At 47.1% G+C, this 22538-nt stretch overlaps 1 protein-coding gene across 1 annotated transcript; it reads right to left on the bottom strand.

The window, feature by feature from the left end:
• Window positions 1-5783: 5783 nt before the first annotated feature.
• On the bottom strand, window positions 5784-7579 carry LOC115407692 (ATP-sensitive inward rectifier potassium channel 15-like). The gene is made up of 2 exons (XM_030118131.1): window positions 7113-7579; window positions 5784-6339 (listed from the first exon to the last, which is right to left on the bottom strand). The coding sequence occupies exons 1-2, from the start codon at window positions 7577-7579 to the stop codon at window positions 5784-5786; spliced, it is 1023 nt and encodes a 340-aa protein (XP_029973991.1).
• Window positions 7580-22538: the final 14959 nt, after the last annotated feature.

The raw sequence follows: 22538 nt of genomic DNA, 5'->3' as shown, positions 1-22538 counted from the left end.
GTTTCTGATGCTTGATAGACACTTTTAATGAAAATGAGCTTGTAGCATATCGTCCACCTGACAACGGTGGGAAGGAGGCGCCATTTGTATGTTACTGACGTTTTGTTAAAGAGTTATTGAGACCGAAGGTCCGGATCTGTCAATATGCTGCCAACTTTACTGGACTGTTCAGTGAATGATGTACCTAATTCGTAGCCACGAATTAATATTTTGTGGCCACAAACTAGCTTGTGGAAGCTTGTTCAGTCGCGTTTACATCACGAGTTCTCATTTTGGAGCTCAAACTCACCGCGGTGGAGCTTAGCTTGTAGCATGAGCTGAGGACGGCCAGCTGTGGTGTGAATGCTGAGTGCGTGATCACTCTCTTGTGGCGCTTTGTGTTCGGCTTGAATAGCAATTAATGATTGTGAAACGCATACTGTACTGCACTATATCGAAATATCGGAAATGTGTTTGAAACTCATATCACCGTTGTTGAATTAAAAATATACCGCGGCATATTTTGCTATCGAAAATTTGTCCAGCCCTAAGCTGTCAGTTTTAATCGCATTAATTGAAATTCATTATTTTCTGTCCTTTTTTTTGTGACGAGCTGCTGCATCTGAATGGTGATAATGAGGCTTTTCCTTGATTGATCTCTTGCAGAATCAAGAGTTTCCCAGGCCGCCAGCCCCAAACCAGACCCAGTGGATGAAACCATCCACCTGCGTCCACAGGGCCTGGGACTCTGGGCTCAGGGGTGTCGTGGGTGGTCTCTCGCTGGCGACTCTGGTAAGGTCTCCTCCTGAGCTAAGGAAACCCATCATGGAAGAAAAACCTGTTTTTTTCTCTCAAATTGTGTGTAAAATCTATTTCTTCCTTGTTTTCTCTCTCTTGATGAAGCAGAACACGTGCAGAGACGAGAGGCCAGAGCGACAGCAGCGACGGAGCGAACCAGGGTGGAGCCAGGTGAGCTGACGGTGTTCGATACCAAACCTGCATGACGCAAACACACGTTTTAATTTGATTGTTTCCTCAAAATCAGAGCAGATCAGAGCAGCTTGACTTGCTGATTGTTATTTTAAACGGTGTGTAAAAACCCCTCAAACTCACTGCTGTGACTCTACATTTTCTGTTGACAGGGAAAGTGGCTCAGCTGGTGGAGCCAGAGGAGCCGGTGGAGCCTGCAGATCCAGTGGTGACACTGGATCTGGTCGAGGCCGATGAACCGGCGGAGTCCTTTGAAGGATGTCATGGATGGACTGTTGCTGGCGACTCTGGTAAGGTCTCCTCCTCGATTTGTCTCTTTTGTTGAATCAGAACACATGCTTCAATTAGGGCTGTCAGTTTCATTGGTATTAATTGAAAATAATTAGTTTCTGTCTTTTTTGTGATGTGCTGCTGCATCTGAATGGTGATAATGAGGCTTTTCATTGATTGATCTCTTGCAGAATCAAGAGTTTCCCAGGCCGCCGGCCCCAAACCAGACCCAGTGGATGAAACCATCCACCTGCGTCCACAGGGCCTGGGACTCTGGGCTCAAGGATGTCGTGGGTGGTCTCTCGCTGGCGACTCTGGTAAGGTCTCCTCCTGAGCTAAGGAAACTCATCATGGAAGAAAAACCTTTTTTTTTCTCTCAAATTGTGTGTAAAATCTATTTCTTCCTTGTTTTCTCTCTTTTGATGAAGCAGAACACGTGCAGAGACGACGAGAGGCCAGAGCGACAGCAGCGACGGAGCGAACCAGGGTGGAGCCAGGTGAGCTGACGGTGTTCGATACCAAACCTGCATGACGCAAACACACGTTTTAATTTGATTGTTTCCTCAAAATCAGAGCAGATTAGAGCAGCTTGACTTGCTGATTGTTATTTTAAACGGTGTGTAAAAACCCCTCAAACTCACTGCTGTGACTCTACATTTTCTGTTGACAGGGAAAGTGGCTCAGCTGGTGGAGCCAGAGGAGCCGGTGGAGCCTGCAGATCCAGTGGTGACACTGGATCTGGTCGAGGCCGATGAACCGGCGGAGTCCTTTGAAGGACGTCATGGATGGACTGTTGCTGGCGACTCTGGTAAGGTCTATTCCTCGATTTGTCTCTTTTGTTGAATCAGAACACATGCTTCAATTAGGGCTGTCAGTTTCAATGGTATTCATTGAAATTATTTAGTTTCTGTCTTTTTGTGATGTGCTGCTGCATCTGAATGGTGATAATGAGGCTTTTCCTTGATTGATCTCTTGCAGAATCAAGAGTTTCCCAGGCCGCAGGCCCCAAACAAGACCCAGTGGAAGAAACCATCCACCTGCGTCCACAGGGCCTGGGACTCTGGGCTCAGGGATGTCGCGGGTGGACTGTACCTGGTGACTCTGGTAAGGTCTCCTTCTGAGCTAAGGAAACTCATCATGGAAGAAAAACCTTTTTTTTTTTCTCTCAAATTGTATGTAAAATTTATTTCTTCCTTGTTATCTCTCTTTTGTTGAAGCAGAACACGTGCAGAGACGAAGAAAGGTCAGAGTGACCGCAGCGACGGAGCGAAACAGGGTGGAACCAGGTGAGCTGACGGTGTTCGATACCAAACCTGCATGACGCAAACACATGTTTTAATTTCATTGTTTCCTCAAAATCAGAGGAGATCAGAGCAGCTTGGCTTGCTGATTGTTATTTTAAACAGTGTGTAAAAACCTCTCAAACTCACTGCTGTGACTCTACATTTTCTGTTGACAGGGAAAGTGGCTCAGCCGGTGAAGCCCGTGGAACCGGTGCAGCCATTCGTACCAACACCACAAGTGGAGCCGGTGGAGCCATTGGAGCCTGTAGAACCAGTGGTGCCAGTGGAGCCGGTAGAGACAGTAGAGCCGGTGGTGACAGTCGAGCCGGTGGATCCGGTAGAGACAGTAGAGCCGGAAGAGCCGTTGGAGCCGGTTGAGACACAAGAGCCGGTGGAGACAGTAGAGCCGGTGGAGCCGGTGGAGACAGTCGAGCCGGTGGAGACACAAGAGCCGGTTGAGACACAAGAGCCGGTGGAGACAGTCGAGCCGGTAGGGACACAAGAGCCGGTTGAGCCGGTGGAGACAGTCGAGCCGGTGGAGACAGTAGAGCCGGTGGAGACACAAGAGCCGGTGGAGCCGGTGGAGACACAAGAGCCGGTGGAGACAGTAGAGCCGGTAGAGACACAAGAGCCGGTGGAGCCGGTGGCGACAGTAGAGCCGGTGGAGCTGGTGGAGACAGAAGAGCCGGTGGTGACACAAGAGCCGGTGGAGCCGGTGGCGACAGTAGAGCCGGTGGAGCTGGTTGAGACAGTAGAGCCGGTAGAGACACAAGAGCCGGTTGAGCCGGTGGAGACAGTCGAGCCGGTGGAGACAGTCGAGCCGGTAGAGACACAAGAGCCGGTGGAGACAGTAGAGCCCGTAGAGACACAAGAGCCGGTGGAGACAGTAGAGCCGGTAGAGACACAAGGGCCGGTGGAGACAGTAGAGCCGGTAGAGACACAAGGGCCGGTGGAGCTGGTGGAGCCGGTGGAGACACAAGAGCCGGTGGAGACAGTCGAGCCGGTAGAGACAGTCGAGCCGGTAGAGACACAAGAGCCGGTGGAGACACAAGAGCCGGTGGAGACAGTTGAGCCGGTGGAGACAGAAGAGCCGGTGGAGACACGAGAGCCGATGGAGCCGGTGGAGACACAAGAGCCGGTGGAGACAGTAGAGCCGGTAGAGACACAAGAGCCGGTGGAGACAGTAGAGCCGGTGGAGCCGGTGGAGACACAAGAGCCGGTGGAGCCGGTGGCGACAGTAGAGCCGGTGGAGCTGGTGGAGACAGAAGAGCCGGTGGAGACACAAGAGCCGGTGGCGACAGTAGAGCCGGTGGAGACAGTCGAGCCGGTGGAGACAGAAGAGCCGGTGGAGACACGAGAGCCGATGGAGCCGGTGGAGACACAAGAACCGGTGGAGACAGTCGAGCCGGTAGAGACACAAGGGCCGGTGGAGCCGGTGGAGCCGGTGGAGACACAAGAGCCGGTGGAGACAGTCGAGCCGGTAGAGACACAAGAGCCGGTGGAGCCGGTGGAGACACAAGAGCCGGTGGAGACAGTTGAGCCGGTGGAGACAGAAGAGCCGGTGGAGACACGAGAGCCGATGGAGCCGGTGGAGACACAAGAGCCGGTGGAGACATTAGAGCCGGTAGAGACACAAGAGCCGGTGGAGATAGTAGAGCCGGTGGAGACAGTAGAGTCGGTGGAGACAGTAGAGCTGGTGGAGACAGAAGAGCCAGTGGAAACAGTAGAGCCGGTGGAGACAGAAGAGCCGGTTAAAAAGTCGAGACGGTGGAGCTGGTGGAAGAAACTGTTCAGCTGTTGCAGCGGGAAGAGCCGGAAGAGCAGGAAGAAATGATTTCTGTCCAGTTCGCTTAGCTGGACAGAAATTTGGAAATTGAAAGAAAACTGGGGACGGCGAAAAAGAAGACAGAGGGAAAGAAGAAAAAATTCAGAACAAATTTAGGATAAAAAAGAAAAAAAAGAGGGCTACATTCCCGGCATAATTCGATTAAACCAAAACAAAAAAAAGAGCTAATTTCTCGGCACAATTCAATGAAACCCCCCAAAAAAAGAAAAACAGGCACAAATAGGTTAAAATTGTCTTTTTTCAGGAACAACGACGCTGGAAAAGAAGAGGAATGGACTTTATGTCACAATGTGTGTGTGTGTGTTTGTGCATTGAGGAAAAAGAATAAAAAAAAGAACATTATAAATTGACCAAGACTGCAGGATATTTTGTCCAGGGTTGTTGTTCATATTCTATGTATACAGTAGAGTTGTACAGTCTGACAGACAAAACCAAAAGCTTACTGCACCCGTTCATTAATTACAGTGAGAATGTGTGTGTCGCTCCAGTCCATCAGAGCAAATATCGGATGTGTAGCTGCTGATAGACAAGCAACAAAGAAAAGTTGTTCCATATCCAAAATAACAACAGAATTGTTACTAAATGTAGTTTATTGTTTCTGACAGGAAAAGATCAGATGTTGTCTGGATCAGAAACTCATCTCCAGTTTGCTGGTCGCTCCACCATGTTTCCATAACAAACCCTGAAAGCCTGAACAGCCGAGCTGCTGGAGGAATGAGTGTTGTCCTTGAAGAGGCTTCTGCTTTTAATCTGTGCGAGTACAGAGCAAACCCATTCATTCAAAAACCCCCTGTGTGATCAAGGAGCTTAAATCACTTCCGTTTATTGAAAGGCAAAAAGCACAATCTGTATTGTGACATTTGGCAAATTCAGTCAACTTTTTATTTGTGTGTTTTTCAAGAGTCCACAAGCCAATTCACAGATACGAATGAATTATTGATTTCACGTTTAATGATAGGATGATCAACATTCTGAAACAGGTACCAACTGAAATGACTGGATCAGACTGTAACTGGGTTTTTATTTCAAGGTAGAAAAAAACACAAATGCAGAGATTTAAATTTAAGACGTGAACTCTGGTGGATTAACTTAAACTTTTCTAATTCTCACACATTTTTGTGTCAAGGTGTGTAAATTTTTGTGGCTTTTGCAATGATTAAAGTTGCTGAACACATTAAATACATTCCCTTTTACATCTATGTCTTCTTCTGCAGAAAAGCGTCCAACAGGATCCTATTCTGTGAACTCCACTGAAGCTGTTTTGTAGTTTTATATCACTTTATCTTATAATTCCATTTAACTACAAATCACATTTCACTGGTCAAGCTGCTAGGAATTTCTCTTGTATTTTACATGCTTTCTATTCAGTCTCGTTGCTACCTAAAAAACATTTCATTGCCTTCCTGATAAACAGTTTACTTCTTCTTGTAGTCCTCCTCCAGTTTCAGCTTCTCCATGTTGTTGCTGACAAACACCGGGTCGTTGCTCGCCTGCACTTTGTCGAAGAACTTGAAGTCGGCCACGTAGCGGCCGCTGGGCGTGCTGAACAGCGCCGGCTTGAACTCGTAGCCCCACAGGAGCTCCTGCGGGACGTAGGAGGTGCGGCTCTGACACGTGGCCGCCGTGGACTCCATGGTGGCATTGAGGGTGACGAGCAGCTCGAAGGCGCGGCTGAGCAGGTTCTCCGCCGTCAGGCCGGACAGGGGGCTGCGCTCGTCCAGGACGTGGTAGAAGGTGAGGGGCAGGATGAGGAACGGGCACTCACCACTGGAGTCCATGTGGAAGTCCACCGAGCTCTGGTGGATCTGCGTCTTCTCGCCCTCCTCCGTCACGTTGGACTGGAACAGCTTCCCCGTCAGCTGGCTCTGGATGAGCAGGCTCTTCCTCATGTTGGCCACCCTCAGCATCAGGCACAGCTGGCCCCGGCGCCAGCACACCACCGCCGACTGGCTGAACTTCAGACCTGCCAACCTGTACGCAGTTTGCATAGCAGGTACGCAATTTGACATTAAAATACGCTGGTACGCTCCGCCTCATTAAACTACGCAAAAAGCTGCAGACGTCTGTGAGCGCTGTTATAAATGCGGACCGTGAACGTTCTCATGTCTGACAACACGATGCAGCAGCAGGGCTCTGAAGTGTCACGCATTTCGGTGTGTTGTCACGCAGTCACAGCACACATTGTATTTGTCACGTTGAAAAAAATACCGGTAATTAGTCTGGTGCGCCACAGCTATGGAATGGGGAGGAAACACATGTGCTACCCTCGTAGTGCTGCGACGTTCAATGAACGAGTCATTCGTTTGAACGGCTCTTTCAAGTGAACGACGAGAGCCGGTTCTCAGCTGTCTGAGAGCCGTTCCCTAGCAGGAAGTGCTAAAGGAAGTCAGTCACCAGTTAGCAAGGAAACCAATTAATTTGAAACACCGTATTGACGGCTTTATAGAGGTTTTAGTAATGGAACACACGCACGCATGCGCACACACAGCATAAAATGCTCAGTTAAAGGACGTAGCAGAATTTTGAAGCTCTTTTCTGGGGACGACGTGCAAGGACAGCCGCAATGTAATGTGTATCAGAAAAACATCAGTTAAATATTTGTCATTAAACAAATTAAAGAACCAAATGAAAAGTTAAAATACACAAGTTAAACTGACAGTGCCCCCCCCCCCCCCCCCCCCGGTCGTCAACTGTCCTGGCAAGTGGTACTCCAAAAATTTTGCCAAGGTTGGCAGGTCTGGAACTTGATGGTCTCCGCCCGTTTCTTGGGCCGCACCAGCTTGACCAGGAAGGCGCCGGTGACGAAGATCTCGGCCAGGCCGGTGATGACGAGCTGGGCCACTGGGGTGAAGATGGCCAGCGGGCACGCCTCGGAGATGCAGCGGTAGCCGTAGCCGATGGCGGTCTGAGATTCAAGTGAGAAGAGGAAGGCCCCCGTCAGCGTCTGCACGTTCAGAACGCAGGGTGTGTGGTTGGAGCTCAGGCCCGGCTCGAAGTCACCGTTCCCCATGCTGATGAAGTAGAAGATGAACCAGGTCATGATGAAGGTGGAGGCGAACAGGGTGAGCTTGTAGCGCCACTTCATGTCCACCGCCGTGGTCCAGATGTCGTGCAGGTACAGCTTCACCATGCCCTCCACGTCGATGCGCACGTTGTTGTGGCCATCCTTGTTGACGATCCTCCTCAGGACCGCCGACTTCCTGCCTGCCATGCTGCTCCCAGTCAGAGGAAGATGAATGAACGGAGGTTTGGCTTCGGCTTCAGCCACAGACGAGCTGACAGAGCAAGAAGAGGAGGAGGTGCGTTGGACCTTCGTTTGAATGATGCACACAAGCTTAAAATCTGAACAGGAATAGGTTTAGAATTCCTCATGAAGCTGTTGAATTTAATATGAAAGGCACGTCTCAGTTACAAAGCTGCAAAGAAATATTGTTTCTATAAAATGCATTCAAGTAAATGTGAAGGTCACCATTTGGACAGTGTTTCCTTCTTTTAAACTGATCTCATGAGCTGGGTGTTACAGAGACGATCTAATCGAGGGTCTTCGGGAGGAGGTTCCTCCACCTTCAAACAGCTTGACCAACTCCACACCTGCCCTGTCTCGTGCCAAATAATCAAATGTTTTTCAGATGCTTTAATATTAGTGTTTATTATAACACTGAAGCATATTTTCTCCATTTAGTTTGTTTCCACTGCAATCACAGGGAATTCTGTTCTAAAATGTGTTTTTTAACAAAATGATCTTTTTTTGATCCTGATCATCCATCCATCCATCCATTTTCTACCGCTTATCCGGGGCCGGGTCGCGGGGGCAGCAGTCTCAGCAGGGATGCCCAGACTTCCCTGTCCCCAGACACTTCCTCCAGCTCCTCTGGGAGGATCCCAAGGCGTTCCCAGGCCAGCCGAGAGACATAGTCTCTCCAGCGTGTCCTGGGTCTTCCCCGGGGTCTCCTCCCAGTGGGACATGCCCGGAACACCTCCCTCGGGAGGCGTCCAGGAGGCATCCTAAACAGATGTCCGAGCCACCTCAGCTGGTTCCTCTCGATGTGGAGGAGTAGTGGCTCTACTCCGAGCTCCTCCCTGGTGACTGAGCTCCTCACCCTATCTCTAAGGGAGCGCCCAGCCACCCTACGGAGGAAGCTCATTTCGGCCGCTTGTATCCGGGATCTTGTCCTTTCGGTCATGACCCAAAGCTCATGACCATAGGTGAGGGTGGGAACGTAGATTGACCGGTAAATCGAGAGCTTCTCCTTTCGGCTCAGCTCCTTCTTCACCATGACAGACCGATACAACGACTGCATCACTGCAGCCGCTGCACCGATCCGCCTGTTAATCTCACGCTCCATCCGTCCCCCACTCGTGAACAAGACCCCAAGATACTTGAACTCCTCCACTTGGGCTAGGGTCTCTCCACCAACCTGGAGGGGGCAAGCCACCTTCCTCCGGTCGAGGACCATGGCCTCGGATTTGGAGGTGCTGATCCTCATCCCTGCCGCTTCACACTCGGCTGCGAACCGCCTACAGTGCATGCTGTAGGTCCGGGTTCGATGAAGCCAACAGGACAACATCATCTGCAAAAAGCAGAGATGAAATCCTGTGGTTCCCGAACCGGACCCCCTCCGGCCCCTGGCTGCACCTAGAAATTCTGTCCATGAAGATTATGAACAGAACCGGTGACAAAGGGCAGCCCTGCCGGAGTCCAACATGCACCGGGAACAGGTCCGACTTACTGCCGGCAATGCGGACCAGACTCCTACTCCGGTCATACAAAGACCGGACGGCCCTTAACAAGGGGCCCCGGACTCCGTATTCCCGGAGCACCCCCCACAAGACACCACGAGGGACACGGTCAAATGCCTTCACCAAATCCACAAAACACATGTGGACTGGTTGGGCAAACTCCCACGAACCCTCGAGCACCCTATGGAGGGTATAGAGCTGGTCCACTGTTCCACGACCAGGACGAAAACCGCATTGTTCCTCCTGGATCCGAGGTTCGACTATCGGTCGGATCCTCCTCTCCAGTACCCTGGAATAGACTTTCCCGGGGAGGCTGAGGAGTGTAATCCCCCTATAGTTGGAGCACACCCTCCGGTCCCCCTTTTTAAACAGGAGGACCACCACCCCGGTCTGCCAATCCAGAGGCACCGTCCCCGACCGCCACGCGATGTTGCAGAGACGTGTCAACCAAGACAGTCCCTGCACATCCAGAGACTTAAGGTACTCAGGCCGAATCTCGTCCTCCCCCGGTGCCTTGCCACCGAGGAGCTTGCCAACCACCTCAGTGACTTCAGCTTGGGTGATGGACGAGTCCACCTCTGAGACCTCAGCCTCTGCTTCCTCCACGGAAGACGTGGCGACGGGATTGAGGAGGTCCTCGAAGTATTCCTTCCACCGTCCAACAATATCCCCAGTTGAGGTCAGCAGCTCCCCACCTCCACTGTAAACAGTGTTGGCGGAGACCTGCTTTCCCCTCCTGAGGCGCCGGACGGTTTGCCAGAATTTCTTCGAGGCTTACCGATAGTCCTCCTCCATGGCCTCCCCGAACTCCTCCCAGACCCGAGTTTTTGCCTCCACAACTGCTCGGGCTGCAGTTCGCTTGGCCTGCCGGTACCCGTCAGCTGCTTCGGGAGTCCCATGAGCCAGCAAGGCTCGATAGGACTCCTTCTTCAGCTTGACGGCAGCCCTTACTTCCGGTGTCCACCACCGGGTTCGGGGGTTGCCGCCATGACAGGCACCGGAGATCTTACGACCACAGCTCCGAGCAGCTGCTTCGACAATGGAGGTGGAGAACATGGTCCACTCGGACTCAATGTCCCCAGCCTCCCTCGGGACATGAGAGAAGCTCTCCCGGAGGTGGGAGTTGAAAGCCATGCTGACAGAGGGTTCCGCCAGACGTTCCCAGCAGACCCTCACAACACGTTTGTGTCTGCCAAGTCTGTCCGGTTTCCTCCTCCGCCAGCGAATCCAACTCACCACCAGGTGGTGATCGGTCGACAGCTCTGCCCCTCTCTTCAACCGAGTGTCCAAAACACGCGGCCGGAGGTCAGATGACACGACAACAAAGTCGATCATCGACCTCCGACCTAGGGTGTCCTGGTGCCAAGTGCACTTATGGACACCCCTGTGCTCGAACATGGTGTTCGTTATGGACAAACTGTGACTAGCACAGAAGTCCAATAACAGAACACCACTCGGGTTCCGATCGGGGAGGCCGTGCGATCCAATCACCCCCTTCCAGGTCTCACTGTCGCTGCCCACGTGGGCGTTGAAGTCCCCCAGTAGAACAATGGAGTCCACAGTCGGAGCACTGTCCAGCACCCCTCCCAGGGACTCCAAGAAGGCCGGGTACTCTGCACTGCTGTTCGGCCCGTAAGCCGAGACAACAGTGAGGCACCTATCCCCGACCCGAAGGCGCAGGGATAGATGATCCTGATCATTAATCAGTAATTAAATAACAAGAAGTTCTGACAGGAAAAGACGTCCTCCAACCCTGAGAGTTGAATTTTCCACTGATGATCTGATTTAATGACCGTTTTATCACACAGTAGTCTTTATTACTGTTATGTTGTTTGTTATTATGCCAAAATTGCACAATCAAGGAAGACCAAAGTGTGTACTGACTGCAGTTCACCTTGAAACTAAGACTACCTTCAGATCTTCTGGAAATATGAGGAGTTGAATGAAGTTGTTGTATGAAAATACAGAATTGGTGGATTAAATTTTGCACAGAGCCGTCACGGCGTCCACATCCCGACAGGACAAAGTGACTCTTGACACAGCTCTCTTTCTGTGTCACAGACACATGAAGTCCAGGATGAGCAGACATTAAATGAAACACTGAGAAACAAAGTCAGGAAGCAGCAAGAAAACCAGCCAGAAAGGAATAATAATAATAATAATAACAATGATAATAATAATAATAATAACAATAATAATAATAATACATTTTATTTGTATAGCACTTTTCAAGACACTCAAAGTCACCTCACAATACAACAAGATAAATAAAACACAGCAGCATAAAATCAACAGAAGAAAAAAAAACATCAAACATCAAAAGCAATTCTGAATAGATGGGTTTTGAGTTCTTTCTTGAAGGTGGGGAGGTCGGAGCAGTCACGGAGAGGTTGGGGCAGTGAGTTCCAGAGGGTGGGGGCGGCGATGGAGAAGGCTCTGTCTCCCCAGGTTGGGAGCCTGGTCCTACAGCAGGGACAGCAGGGTGGAGGTGGAGGAGCGGAGGGAGCGAGATGGAGTGTGGAGGTGGAGCAGGTCTGTGAGGGATGGAGGGCCAGATGATGGAGAGCTCTGAAGGTGATCAGGAGGAGTTTGAAGTGGATGCGCTGAGGGACGGGGAGCCAGTGGAGCTGGTGGAGGACAGGGGTGATGTGTTCACAGGAGCGGGTGTGGGTGAGGAGGCGGGCAGCGGAGTTTTGAATGTACTGTAGTTTATTGAGGGTTTTGGATGGTGTACCGTAGAGAATGCTGTTGCAGTCGTCGATTCTGGAAGTGATGAAAGCATGGACTAAAGTTTCAGCAGCAGAGAAGGAGAGTGATGGGTGGAGTCGAGCTATGTTTTTGAGGTGGAAGAATGCAGTCCGGGTTCTGTGTTTGATGTGGGGGTCAAATGATAGAGTGGGGTCGAGGAGAACACCGAGGTTGCGGATCAGCAGGGATGGAGTGAGTGTGGAGTTATTAAAATTTAAAGCTCGTGTCCAGAGTTTTGAACGAGAGGTTTTTTTAATCCAATGTCTGGAGGTTCCCCCTCCCTCTGCTTTCATGAGCGACGAAGCCACGCCCCTTTAATTGTGCACGCAAATTATCCGTCGGGTGAAAATGAGAGCCTCCGAGTCCTACAGCATCCTACATGTTCAGCTGTTTTCGGTGGATGTGCAACAGACCATGGATATATCCGAGGTAAGCGCGGCCGCTGCTGATAGCTAACTCACCTCTGCTGGGCGAGCGGCCGTGCTCTCTGGCTGCTCCACACTTTGATTGACAACACGAGAATGCGGAAGCTCGAAATCTATTGGCTGAAGCTGACCGCCGCTTTTTCAGGTAACATGGGGGTCTATGAGAGGAAGGCGGGGCTCATAAATAAATTTTTATATTGCTTTATGCTAATATTATGCTGTAGTATCGAACTAGACTGACACATTTAAGCTCTGTTGAAAAATTATACATACGTTGGAAACAAACGGAAACTCCGGACACCAGCTTTAAGGTGAACTGTTGTGCAGATTTGGTGATGTTGTGAGGACCGGTGATGTCTGTTTAGTCACTGTTTAGTTTGAAAAAGTTGTGATTCATCTATGTTTTGATGTCTGTGAGGCGCTGGGTGAGGGTGGAGTGGATGTTGGGGTGTATGGATGTGGTGGAGATTTAAAGTTGTATGTCGTCAGCATAGCAGTGGAAGTGGAGACCGTGACAACGGATGATGTTGGCAAGGGGGAGGATGTAGAGGATGAAGAGGAGAGGACCAAGCACCGAACCTTGGGGAACGCCCTGTGGCAGGGGGGCTATGGAGGAGGAGCAGCGGTTGATGCACTGTAAAAAGAAATTTGGACTTTTAGTCAGATGGACTATTGTTGTCAAGCTCAAAGAACTCATTGGACATTACAACACAGTAATCAGAGTTACAACAACTTCAACTTAAAAAAGGTGTGGAAATTTGTTAAAAACCCACAATAATACGTTGAGTGAACTTCAGAAAATACGTGCTGGTGGCTATGTCATCAACACGCATGCGCAGGCAGTGTGACGTCACGCGGGAAGACGAACGCTGAGGATCCGAGGCGCCGCCATCTTTTTCCCTTGGAGGCGAGTCAGAGAGCCGTTCAAGTAAGTACATTAAACATTATTTTAGCAAAATTATTACATCTGTAGGTAATGTTGACTTGTGCAGCAATGTATTTCAGAGTGAAATGGTCCGTCAAAATAAACAGTGATGAATATTTCATGTGTGGTTCGTGTTCGGAAAGGTGTTGGCATGTAGCACCAACTAGCTAACGCTGAAATCGGTTAGTGGAATGAATTAATTAGTAGGAAGAGAATTTTCGGTGGAACTAATGGTGGTGGCGGCTACGCAACGAACCGCCGGACGGGCCGAAATGTGCGACATTTTGGATGGTGGTGGGTGCGGAGGATGCGTCTGGGGGGGGGGGGGGGGGGGGGGGGGGGGGGTTGCAGACGGTGCTCCGGGCTGAAACGCAAGCTGAAGCGCGGTGCTCGGCGCTCCGGGGGCGGCCGGCGGGAGAGATACGGTGTTACGTTCTAATGACCGGAGCGGACGGTGAGAGGACGGATGCGGTTCGGATGGTGTTGAGGCTCCTCCATGCTTCACATGTGTCATGTGCGCTGATCGCGCCGGTATAAGCATGTCAGAGTAGCCTGGCATGCCAGACTGACTTCATGTGTGACACACAAGACATGTTTCCCCATGTATCCCTGAGCATGGAGAGACAGTCTGGCGTGCCAGGCTAGCGTCAGAGCGCCACAGCAAACAGAACATGACGGACGCTAACTGTGAAAAGTGATTGTGTGAAGCCATAAGGCTGTAGCTCCGTTAAAGTCAAACGCAATCCAAAAAGTGATAAATCAAACACTCAAATTTGTAAGGTAGGGTAAAAAGTGACATGGCTAAGCGAGTCCATCTTCAAATAAATGCATGATTATTTAAACTTAAAATACATTCAAACATGGATACTTTAATTTGAAGTTTCCAAGTTTAAAGTCTTCAAATCATGAACTGTGCATTTTTTTCAGAGGCTTGTAGTAATGCCCATTGTTTTGCACAATTAATAATACACAATAAAGAACTTATTGCTTCACTTTAGTTGTTTCACTGAATTTAGTGTGGTTTGTGCTGATAACAGTTTTATATTTTTTCATTTCTCTGTTCTCTACAGGATTAGTTTTGTCTTAACTGCAGACCGTACTATTTGGGGGAAATTCCTTTCAGTGAGGTGGCCCTGTAAGTTTTGCCATTTCACTTCGCCAAACCAACAAACTATAATTGTCCATTATAAACTGAAGCACAGCCATCAGGCAAGGAACTGTCCTCTCCACTGTGGCCGTTATCAGTATCGGTATTGGCAGCCATAGTTAAGATTATGACTGACAGTAAACATCTACATAATGTACTTGGATTGGATTGGATGTACTTTGATACAGACTGAATGAATAGGAAAATGTGAGATGGAGAGAAACTATGAGTTTGTTGAATCAAATTTGCCAATCAGATGGTTAGTTTAAATAACCTCTCTTGAACTGAAAGCTCAGCTTCCATCATCTGAGGACCGACAATAATCATTGTTGTGATATCAACTCAATTCATGGATTGTTTATTTTCAGGCTTCAAACCAAAGGAAGAGAACTGCAGTTTTGCAGGGACTGCCATGGTACATGAAAAAAAATCCTGCTACATTGATGAAGCGGTGTGAGGTAAGAGCAAAATGTTTTTCAGTGATATAAGAACTGGTCCACAATGAGCAGCATTTACACAAATTACTTCAAGCATACTCTGTGTATTTATTATGGCATAGTGTGTCTGAAGCTCAGGTACCTTTTTGTTTTGTTTGTTTTTACTTGAAGCCAACAGATCCTGAGGGGAACATCATCAAAGGAATGGTGATCGGAATCCTTTTGGTTGTCGAGGATATGAAGGAGCCCCTTCCAGTGTCCTACAACGATGTTGCTGTTGTCATTGAGGAACAGGTCGTCATGCGGCATCTAGGTGATGTTCCCAAAGCTTTAGTGAACTTGATGGGCCTGCTGTACATGCTGAACCTTGACTACCCAAAAGACTTGAAACATACTTTTGAGGTGGTTCAGCGCCTATTTATGGGAATCGGGTCTGAGGCGTGCCCTCCCCGAGTCCACTCTCTGAAGAATGAACTGCATTTCTGCATTTGACCCTCAGGAAGTATTTTCATATTACTTCCATCTGTCCATTGCACTATTAAGCAAGAGGAACTGAAATGTAAAGCCTCTCTGTGGGTCCTCTTTTTTCATCTTCTTTCAGATATCTGTTGCCCTCTCTGGAGTTACTGTTTCTTGCAGACACTAATTTGTAGTGTATTTTGTGTAACTGTCATGTTTGAATGTTTGCATTTTCAGGCTGACTTTTGGGTAAGGTTTGTGACTCAGAATGGATTTGGCTGATCTCAGAATAGTTTTTCTCCCCTCAGAGGAAAGATGCACATTTTTTATTTTTTTATTTTTTTTTATTTTTTTTTTTTGTGAACAAGTGAACACTTATTTCAGTTTTTGACCAGGCCTGAATAAGCTGGAAAAACATGCAATTTAAAGAGGGTATGCAAGTTTTTATTTTTGTCTGTATGTCTGAGAGGAATTATTATTTTTACACTATTTAGTAAGAGGAAAAGACAAGTATCATCCTTCAGTGTGTCACACCACTTAGTTTTCATGTTCATGTTCATCTTCTGCTTTATTGGTGAAACACGAATACTTGAGATGTTACAGAAACAAAAGAGTGGACATTTCACCAATGTTTGAATGTTTTCAGAAACAGAATTTTGAGCAAGTTTCTCAGATATGCATTTTTCTCTTTTGTATTTGATGTACCTCAGTGACTTATTGTTTTTATTCAAAAGAATAAAAAGAATTCACATTTTTGTGTGGGATGTGCAATATCAGTTTTTGGGCAGCCCCAGGTATGATCTTTTTTTATGTCTCCACATCCATTCATCTTTATTTTAAAGCAAACCTGGTTGGAGCTGGAGTTAAGGTTTTAATAAAGGCTCTTGATTGAAAGATCTTGTTCAGCAATTTTTTCTGGTGTTGAAATTTCTAAGATATAATTATAGTTTGACTGGCTTTTTGTCATGTAGTTTATTGATAGGTATTAGCTTGCTTATTTTTATCTGTATTTTCACATTTAAAGCTACAACAAAAAACAAATCATTTTGGCAACCCTAGGGACCAAGAAAAGGTAAATCCATCAATTTCTCGAAGCCACAAGTAACCTGCTAATAAAAGTGAAAAAAAAAACTTGATAAAAAAAGTTCAACCAACATCTTCTTCAGTTCTCTCAATTAATCTTTTCCAGTCCACATTACTTGATACAGGAAGTTGAGTCAACAAACCGTTAGTTGTATCAATTGTATATTTATTGTCGCGCCAACTAGAGCAACGTTTATAGGAACTTGATAAAATACATTCAACCAACATCTCTAAGTTACCCTAAATAATATTTTCTAGTCCAACTTACTTGATACAGGAAGTTGAGTCAACAGACTGCACGTTGCATCAACTTGTACTTTGTTGTCTAGTTAAATTAACACTTTGAGTTGACTCAAATTAACTCGGTCAAAGCAACAACATGACTTGATTTAGTTAAGTTGAGTCAACTCATTCTTTTTTACAGTGTGTGGACGAACTGTTGACGATCGGAGAGGTATGACTGAAACCAGGACAGAGCGGAGCCGGTGATGTTGAGGGTGGATTTGAGGCGAGACAGGACGATGGAGTGGCTGATGGTGTCGAAAGCTGCAGTGAGGTCCAGGAGGATGAGGATGTTCAGATGGCCGGAATCAGAAGAGAGGAGGAGATCATTAGTGATTTTGGTAACGCTTCCTTTTACAGTACGGTAATTACCATTTATTAACGTGGTAATTGCAGGGTAAGTACCATGTAATAAGGAGAAGTTACTGTAAAATTACCATGTAATTACAGGGTAACTGTTGCTAATTACCTAGTACTTTTAGAGTAATTACCAAGCCAATTCCAGGCAAATACCAAGTAACTACCTGGTAGTGAGTATTAATTACTGGGTAATTATAATGTATATAGCAACTATGTCGGTAATTGCCAAGTACTTACTAAGTAATTGCTAAGTAATTGCCATGTAATCATTGGGAAATGTAGACTTTTTACTAGGTATTACTTGGTACTGCTAGGTGTGTTCGCTATGCATTTCCCTATTAGTCAAGTGTTTTTTACTACTTACCTGGTAACTTCCCAGTAACTACAACATTTACCTGGTAATTACGGTTGAACTGTAGACTACTGCAAAAGGAAGTGAGGCCTGTTTCCACACTATTACCTGGTAACTACTTATTCGTTACCCAGGAACTGCAAAAATACCTACCTCGAAATTACATAGTTGTTAAAGTGGATTTGTACTGTAAAAGGAAGTGAGGTCTGTTTCCATGTTATTACATGGTAATTACTCATTTATTACCCAGTAAATAGAAAAATATTTACCTGGAAATTACATAGTTATTAAAGTGGATTTGTACTGTAAAAGGAAGTGAGGTCTGTTTCCATGTTATTACATGGTAATTACTCAGTATTTAGCCTGTTACTCGGAAACTTTCACATTACCCCACAAACTTGCACCAAAAATGCAGCAAACCCCATCAGTGTCTGTGATCCAGTCTCTGAACAGCACACTGTATCTGTCAGGAGATCAGAGTTTCCATCAAAACCACCACCACCAGCCATCACATTACATGAAGATGAACGCATTATTATTACACTTCCTCACTCCAAACACCTCACTGTGACAGACATGCAAAAACAAGAGAGCTGCCAAAGATAAACGTTTTAATCAAATGGAGTTCAACTTCTTATAAAACAATTTACAAAACAGTGCACATTTTTAGCAGTCAGGCACCTTTTTTTTTTTTTAAGAAACCGAACAGATTTCTTTTGCAAAAAACAAAATACAAAAAACATTGTTAAACAATCACTATAAATCAACATTAATAAGTACACTGCTCCAGTCTTGTGAATTCACATCATCATGTGTTTTCTGCAGACCCGTCTGGTCTACAGGAACCCTTGATCTCCATCATCTCGAATACCAAGGGCCGCCGTCGCCAGGTGTTGTCACGTTGTCCACGTCCAGACTTTTACCTCCCTCAGCGTGATGGAAACGAGGACAGCACAACAGTTCCTTCTTAATGCTCAGGGTTTATTCACTTTAACACCCAAACCCCAAACGTGAGAGCTGAAAACATACAAATATACATTTTAATAAACAGAAACTTACACAATAAACAAATATACACATTGCACAAAACACAAATATCTTTAAACCTTCAAATATACACATGAAACCGACATTACAACCGAAATATCCACCCAAGCCTGGACATGAGACCACAGCCACCCAGCACCAGCTGCAGAGCTCCACACTACCACCACGATAATGATCAATGAAACACCAAGAAAAACGAAAATATACACACCTCGCTCGCCATGCACGCCGCCACTCACCGTGCACGCCGCCGCACGCCGTCGGGATCGACAGCTCTGCAGGTCTCGGCCGTCTGTGGTCAGAATGTAAAGGAGCCGAAGGAGTGTGAAAGGTCAAACTCAACGTTCCTGCAGCGCGACGGCAAGGGACCTTCTCTCTAAATTGGGGTTGTCAAACATAAGGTCCACGGTCCAAAACTGGCTCGAAAGAGGCTTGGTTGCAGCCCCAGATTCGCCGACCGGTCGTCTGGTTCTGTGGCGTCCATGTCTCTTCAGGCCGGCCGCTTCGCCGTGAGGGATCCGGGTTCCTGACCGGGAAGAGAACCCGTCGGTCTGACGGAACAAACACCTGCTCGCCGGCTCTCCGGGAGAGACGGAGGGAAAGGTCACCCCGCTTCACGCCCCGGCGTGACAAACGGCTCACACTGGTGTGAACGCTCACGTGCACATCGAGATCTTTATCTCCGCTCATCGCCGTCCTGAGCTGAGAGACACGGAGAGTGACATTTAGAACGTCGTCATGGTAACCACACCCAGCCGGTTCACTCTGCAGGATGTGGAAGCAGATCAGAAGTGTGTGTGCAGCCAGTCGGAGACGTCCCGGCTGGAATCAGTCCGATTAACCTGGATTAAAGGGAAAACTTTCAAGACCTTGTTCATGTGTTACTTCAGATTACTTTAGTTACTTTAAGGGAATTTTGTCATTTTGTTCCGACCTGAGCTTTCTCTCTCGTGTAACATTTCAAACACTCTTAAAAATATCCTTCTCGTCTATTAAAGGACATTTGTCCCACAGTTTATTGGCCAAACAAGATTATTCTTTCTCTAAACTATTTACTTTTTAACATATTAAAAAATCTGTGTTTTGCTGCTTGAATAAATATTTTTGACTTCAGGAGAAAATGTTTTTTTGTGAAGATTCAAACTTTGTTGTTGATTTCACAGATTTAACGAAATTAATTTTACTGCTCAGATTGTTTTTCTTTTTCTTCTCAGTTTTACTTTTCTTTGGCCTCTTCTGGTTTGATCAGAGTCAGATCTTCATCACTCCTCTTCAGGAGTTTCTGCTCTCGTTAATCATCATACATCAGTTATAATTTGTTTTACTCAATTGAACATTCATGCAGTTGATATTCTTTCCTTTTTTAGGACAAATTCATTCATTTTCAGGGAGCTGGAACTTTCAGAGCTGCTTTTTGCTCCAACTACAAAACCCAAAACCAGTGAAGATGGCACGTTGTGTAAATCGTAAATAAAAACAGAGTTCAATGATTTGCAAATCCTTCTAAACTTATATTCATTTGAATACACTGCAAAGACAAGATATTTCATGTTTGAGCTGAGAAACTTTATTTTGTTTGGCAAATAATCATCAACTTAGAATTTAATGGCAGCAACACATGGCAAAGAAGTCGTCACAGGGGCAGTTCTGCCTCTGTGTTTTATCGCCTCTCCTCTGAACAACACTCAGTAAACGCCGGGGAACTGAAGAGACCCATTGTTGAAGCTTTTTGGGTGAAATTCTTTTCCATTCTTGCTTGATGTGCAGCTTAAGTTGTTCAACAGTCCGGGGTCTCCGTTGTTGAATTTTAGACTTCATAACGCGCCACACATTTTCAATGCGGGAGAGGTCTACAGGTCTGGACTCCAGGCGCGCCAGTCTGGAACCCGCGTTCTGTTTCTGTGAAGCCACGCTGTTGTAACACGAGCAGAATGTGGCTTGGTTTGTCTTGCAGAAATAAGCAGGGGCGTCCATGAAAAAGACGTTGCTTGGATGGCAACATATGACGCTCCAAAACCTGTATTTCAGCTTTAATGGGGTGTTCACAGATGTGTCAGTTACCCACCAGGCCTTGGCCACTCCACCCCCAGACCATCTCGGACTCGTCATTAGTTTGTGATGCTGATCATTATGTGAAGTTAACATTAGCCATCTTATATATTAAAGTAAAACCAGAAAATAATTTCAGACGAGACATGAAACCCCAGAGAGCTTTTGTTTTGAAAGACATGTAGAAGAAGGACTTCCTGACTGGAGACAGGAACTTCACCCTCCTGAAGGAAAAAGATATAAAAACAGTTGTTCTCTTGAGGTGGAATGAAGGAATGATCACAAGGTACAAATTAATTATATCACACTGGAATAAATGATCCAACTCGTGTGGGTTTTTTTAAAGAGCTGTAATGAACAGTTTCTGTAACACTCAACACACAGCTGTCACATCTGTCTGGGTGTTTCACATTATTGCTCCCAGACAGGTTTCTGTCGAACCCTGCTCGCTCTAAGGGACACTCCCTCTGGTGGTGAAGCAGGGGAACAGCCTGTGTGTCAGTGTTATTTTATGGGGATGTGAATACAGCTCTGGGGAATCAAACAAATGACGGTACAATTGATGGAAAGCACCAGACTGCTCAGTCTGCAGAGTGATGAACATGTGTTCAGTAGCCGTCTCCAAACAAGCCGCTCTGGAACTTTCTCTGTTGAGCTGCTGTCGCTTCAGACTGCTGGGAGAGAATCTGCCTTCACCTGAGGAATGAGACCCAGACTCAACGTGGCAGCAACAAACTGACAAACAGGATTCATTCTGACAGGTATCCTCATACAGATGTGATGTGAAGCTCCTCAACGTACAAACAGCTGGAAACCAGGGGCCTCATTGATCATCAGTGTGGAGAAAAGGCTTTAAATTCTGTATTATGGATGAAATATAGAGTGTGTGTCATTACATGAGTCACATGACCCTCAATAAGTCATTGGTGTTGATGAATCCTACTTACGGTATGACCGCGATGGCGTGGCGGGCGGCCGGCAGCAAGCGTTTCCAGCGAAAAATCCGAGCGCCCTTCGACTTGCACTGCCAGTCGGCCCCGCCCACCGCTCGCAGCTCACCGCCCAAAGCCCGCCGCTTCAAAACTCCGGACACGAGCTTTAATGGTGTGTTCACAGACGTGTCAGTTACCCACCAGGCCTTGGCCACTCCACCCCCAGACCATCACAGACGCTGGCTTTTGAACTGTGTGCCTGTAACAGTCCAGCTGGGTCTTTTCCTCGAGCTCGGGCCCAGCGAAGCCGGCGGCGTTTCGTGGTGTTGCCGATAAATGGCTTTCGCTTTGCATAGTAGAGTTTGAGCTGGCCCTTCCTGATGTAGTGACAAACTGTAGTAACTGACAGTGGTTTTCTGAAGTGTTCCTGTTGTTCTTAAACTTCCACAATTTGCTCACGCATCTGTTGACAAAGTGGTGAATGACTGAGCATTTCAGGGAAGCTGCTTTTACACCCAATCATGGCCCCACCTGTTCTCCATTAGCCTGGGATGTTCCAAACTAGTGTTTGATGAGCGTTCCTCGACTTTCTCAGTCTTTTTTTTGCCACCTGTGCCAGCTGTTTTGAAACATGTTGCAGGCTTCAAATTCAACATGAGCTTATATTTGCAAAAAATAACAGTTTACCAGTTCGAACATGAAGTGTCTTGTCTTTTCACTGTAATCAATTGAATATAGGTTGAAAGGGATTTGCAAATCACTGTATTCTGCTTTTATTTACGATTTACACAACGTGCCGTCTTCACTGGTTTTGGGTTTTGTACATTTTGCTGCTTTTACTGGAGGAGTTTTCCTTCCAGCTGGAGGAGCGACGTCTGTATCCACACTGCTGCTTTGCTGACTTCTAAAATTATTTGAAGCATTCTCTGAAAAAAACCTTGCATTAAAATTCATTTTGCACATGAACACATTGTATTTCAAGGACCCAGTGGGATGGCCACACTGTAGGCTGCTGCTGGGGGTCAAAGGTCATGCTCAGGCCTCTACAGTGGTGACCTGTGGGAATGACTCCTGTGACCCTCCCGTTCAAAGTGTTTCTCTGACCTCTGGTCCACCTGTCACTGACAGTGAAGAGGCTTGTTTGACTGGAGCGCCCTCCAGTGGTCACCGGAGGAAAAGTCGTG

This window comes from Salarias fasciatus, chromosome 20, assembly GCF_902148845.1.
Source record: "Salarias fasciatus chromosome 20, fSalaFa1.1, whole genome shotgun sequence".
NCBI classification, from domain to species: Eukaryota; Metazoa; Chordata; class Actinopteri; order Blenniiformes; family Blenniidae; genus Salarias; species Salarias fasciatus.
The sequence above is the reverse complement of the archived record's forward strand: the minus strand, read 5'-3'. Positions and strand labels throughout refer to the sequence as shown.